Consider the following 2,500-nt stretch of genomic DNA (forward strand, 5'->3'; position numbering starts at 1 on the left):
TGAGCGCACTGCTTCGAATCACACCGGCAGTCGCCAGTATTTTCTCCCCATCCACTAGACCTTGGGTAGTGGTCTGGGCACTAGTCATTCGGATGAGACGATAAACCGAGCATGCAACAAAAAAGGGTTGTCCCTGGCAGAATCCACTTCGGTACGAAAACAAATAAAAACGCAGGCAGAAAGAAAAAACAACCAAAAAATGGGTGGCGCTAACCCCCGAAAACGGAGTATGGCTGCCTACATGGTGGGGGTAAAAACGATCATACACGTAAAAGCCCACTCGTGTGCATACGAGTGAACGCAGAAGAAGAAGAAGGGTAGCGCTATCAAGTGTAGCGACGCGGTCTCTCGTGGGAGAGCAGCCCGAATTTCATACGGAGAAATCTGTTGTGACAAAAAGAGTAATACAAATACATAGTAACACAAATTATCATTATTATCATTACTATTGTTGTTATCATTATTGTTGTTGTTGTGAATTATTTTCATATAACGTTACAATACATGCAGAAGCAAGCTGTAACCGCTCTACAAATCCGATAATTAAATCGAACCGAGTAAGCAAACAGGATGAAGTGGGGGAAAAAAAGCACAATCATTCGATATCATAAAAGCACAGTTTACAAACCCCACAAAACTAACATGTTCTGTATAACAACTGTTATACTCCAGGAGCCAGTTGCATTGCTCGGATGGAAGAGCCTAGTATGGTCGTAACCCGCTGCTAACTGTGTGTAGTATGGAACTGACCAATGGCGTAGTTCGGTCAACGTAGGCATGGAGTCACGTGTAACTGTCAAAAAGGTAGAACCAAGCAATGCAACAGGACCCAGCACACATACACAAACAAACTTAGTTAACTCTTTCCATACGAACGGCGAAAGAGACGAAGTTAACAGCGTTTCACCCCAATTACCACCATCAAAATATTGCAAGCGGAAGGCTCTTGTACTGAAGAGGTGAATGTTGACAAAGAATACCACGATTCTGACGACGGAAGCTAAAGGTTGGGTCATTGAGACATCCACTGGACATCCGAGGGGTCCGTGTAGAGGTGAAGAGAGGACTGGCCGTACTGAGTGAGTTAATACAAAATTTGCAGTATCTAAAGTCTTTCCTTTTTTGCTTGTTGGAGACTACTGTTATACACAGGGGGGATTTGAACAAAACAATAGCAATACAGTTCAGTTTATACACGGTTCACACACAAAATGGAAGGAATACTTGGAAACTTGTAGGTATGCTGTTTTCTTGTTGGGGTGGTGGGGGGCGGGAGGTGGGGGGGGGGGGGGGGGGGGGGTGCATGATGAAATGATACTGAATTTCCGGCAAATATCGGTGTTGCACAGAGCACCACTCACAATCAGAGTTGCTTATCAATCTTTTACAATGAAAACCCGCAGCTGTCGTTTATAGATTACTTGATAACTATAGATTACTTGATAACTATAAACTGGTGGCAGAAAACATAGATTTTTCAAACACGTTTTACAAGCTGCCCATGAAACGGCCGTTTGTTTGTGTATTCAGGGAGAAACTTCAGTAACTGAACATTATGCCACTTGCGTAATTATTTGAATCATCTGTCTATGTTTAAAGGGGAAAAAAAGTTTTATGAAACCACTCCCGCATCTAAGTCGGTTGGAACATGGGCATGTATTTTTGTTAGGTTGGTGAATGTCCTGTGTGTGCATGTGTATGGTGGCATTATTATCAGTAGTAGTAGTTGTATTGTTGTTGTTGTTGTTGTTGTTGTTGTTGTTGTCGTCGTCGTTGTCGTCATCATCGTCGTTATTATTATTATTATTATTATTATTATTATTATTATTATTATCGTCATCATCATTATAATCATCATCACCATCATTACCATTGTTATTACTAATAATTTCAATGGGTTGCCTACCTACCTACCTACCTACCTACCTACCTACCTAAGGTAACCTAGTGTTCAACTGTGTTCAAATTTCTGATGCTGAACGGAACTGAATTGCCCACGTGGTGCACGTGCTGGCAGTGTCAGACGGGTCCTGTGACTACGCTGTCCCCCCAGACGACGTGTCCAGCAAGAGTGACTCCGACACCTCAGAACCCGAACAGAAGCTGCTCAAGTTTGCTGCGGATAGCCAGAAACATGTAAGTCCTTACAATACAATACAATACAATACATCTTTATTCCTTCATTTTGGTCCTTTTCACCAGTCCAGCCATTGCTATGCTCTCGTTTTCACAATGCATGTTAGAAGAAACATAGTATATACATTTACAAAACACTTTTTTTCTTCTTATTTTAAATGACATACCAAAAAACAAACAACAACAACAACAACAACAACAACAAAACCAACAACAACAACAAACAAACAAACAAACAAAAACAAAAAAACAGAAAAAAAGTAATAAGCACTTAAATGGAATTCGGGATGTAAGTACCGATCTGTCTCAGAAAACCAAATTGTTGCTCTGTGATGCAAGAACAAATTGATGAAGCACCAAGAAT

General features: G+C 41.0%; 1 protein-coding gene across 1 annotated transcript in view; it reads left to right on the forward strand.

Moving 5' to 3' along the window:
- Positions 1 to 2,500, forward strand: part of LOC143296577 (pleckstrin homology domain-containing family H member 1-like) — a 350,606-nt gene that overhangs the window by 217,881 nt on the left and 130,225 nt on the right. The window contains exon 12 of the mRNA XM_076608600.1: positions 2,018 to 2,136. Within this exon, the coding sequence (XP_076464715.1) occupies positions 2,018 to 2,136 (119 nt within the window). The remainder of the gene's footprint in view (positions 1 to 2,017; positions 2,137 to 2,500) is intronic.

Source organism: Babylonia areolata, chromosome 21 (assembly GCF_041734735.1).
Source record: "Babylonia areolata isolate BAREFJ2019XMU chromosome 21, ASM4173473v1, whole genome shotgun sequence".
Taxonomy (NCBI): domain Eukaryota; kingdom Metazoa; phylum Mollusca; class Gastropoda; order Neogastropoda; family Buccinidae; genus Babylonia; species Babylonia areolata.